General features: G+C 49.7%; 1 protein-coding gene across 1 annotated transcript; it reads right to left on the bottom strand.

Annotated features, from left to right (window-relative positions):
• Positions 1–6: 6 nt before the first annotated feature.
• On the bottom strand, positions 7–1,434 carry LOC138866718 (eukaryotic translation initiation factor 4 gamma 3-like). Its single transcript, XM_070140086.1, is given in 1 exon segment — positions 7–1,434. A coding segment is annotated over 1 exon segment (930 nt). The 5' UTR covers positions 969–1,434; the 3' UTR covers positions 7–38.
• Between the last annotated feature and the right edge of the window lie 251 nt (positions 1,435–1,685).

Here is a 1,685-nt window from a genome sequence, read left to right as displayed (position 1 = left end):
AAATAAATAAATAAATAAATAAAAGTATAGGCACTCCATCAGTGCCTGTACCTGTCCGAGCGGCAAAAATAGCCCGTAGTCTTCTTTTCCTCTTTTTCGATTTCTTCGTGGACTTCTGCCATGGTCTTGGGCTTGTTCTCTGCCCTCCTTGGCACCCACCTGTTCTTCTTCAGGTCGATGACGTCCATGATGAGGAACCTCATGCGGTTGGTGCACCGGCGCTCCCTTACGATTTTGCCCATGTCCACGAAATAATTTTCCAATTGCTGCCGTGTCCTCCGATCCCTGCACTGACTTGACAAGAGGCTGCCGACTGTTGTGAGCAGTTTGCAGAGGCACTCAAGGGACTCTTCGTCTCCCTTCTACAGGAGACTGCCGATGATATACATCACCGTCGACATACCCATGAGGTTCACCTTGTAGAGCTCACCGATGAACCTGAGATTCCCCACGGCCCTCCTTCTGAGCTTGGTCTCCTGCAATTCCAGCTGCAGCTTCAGCTCTTGCTTCTGCGCAGGGTCAGTGCACTTGCTCAGGTCACTCTCCATCTTGACTAAGAATTCACCCATGTCGTTCTTCTGGAACTCCATCCGGCACTTCTTAATAATAAGATTAAAAAACTTTACTTCCGAGGAACCACCGTTGCTGGCCCCCTGGACAGACATTTGGGAGAGAACCTGACACAGCTGAGCGTAGGTTGAGGAAAAACTCTGCTCATCGATGGCCTTCTCAAAGATGAGATCAATGACTGCGCTTAGTCTCTCGGTGTTGTCAATCTCGAGCTCCTTCACTTGTCCAGAGAGTTTTTCGAACTTCTCTGGCGTCAGTTTATTTAGGATAGCCCTCACTCTCTTCACCACCTCAGCCGTCTTGGCAGCTTCGTCATCACCGTTGGTCTGCTTCAAAGCAGTAGACCTCCAGTTCGTTCGTGAAGGCCCTAGCCTGGCCGCAGCAGCAGCTTCGTCCATGGCCTTCCTCACAGCGGGCTTCCAAGCGTTCTGTGTAGTGTTGAGCTTGGCCTCTTTCGGGATGATACTGATCCGGTCGCAGCCTTCCTCCCTCGATGTACCCTCGCGTCCCCTGCCGCCCCTCCAAGTCTGGGTCGGAGTAGGTTCAACCCTCTAAGCCGGGATCGGAGGTTCAACCCTCCAAGTCGGGGTCGGAGTAGGTTCAACCCTCCAAGACGTGATCGGAGTAGATCGGATTACCTCCTCATCGGGAAGGTTTGCCGGCCTCTGTAGACACATCGGATTAAACCGGAGTGAACGCAAATAACCAGAGTCGTAGCGATAATCCCCCCTCCCGGTGTGTGGGTTTCTGCTGTGGTTGTTGGAATTAGCCATGGCGACTCTAAGCCAGCCTGACTTATTCCGTATGCCTTAAATATTATGGTTCTAGGAAGGCAAATGTGTGTGCGAATACGTGCTTATGTTTATGTTTATAACACATGTGTCTGTATGCATACTTTTGTGTATATACATTGTGTATATACATATGTGTATAGAGGTATGTGATCATCTGTGGGGGTGTATCTGTATGTGTGTGTGTGTGTGTGTGTGCATTTGTGTGTGTGTGTGTGTGTGTGTTTGTGCCGTGTGTATATGTGTGTGTGTGTGTGCGATTGTGGGCGTGTGTGTTTGTAAATGTTTTTGTGTAGTATATAATATTAAGGGCGTGCATGTGTG

Source organism: Penaeus vannamei, chromosome 26, assembly GCF_042767895.1.
Source record: "Penaeus vannamei isolate JL-2024 chromosome 26, ASM4276789v1, whole genome shotgun sequence".
In the NCBI taxonomy this organism is placed as follows: domain Eukaryota; kingdom Metazoa; phylum Arthropoda; class Malacostraca; order Decapoda; family Penaeidae; genus Penaeus; species Penaeus vannamei.
This window is presented reverse-complemented; position numbering and strand designations above follow the sequence as displayed.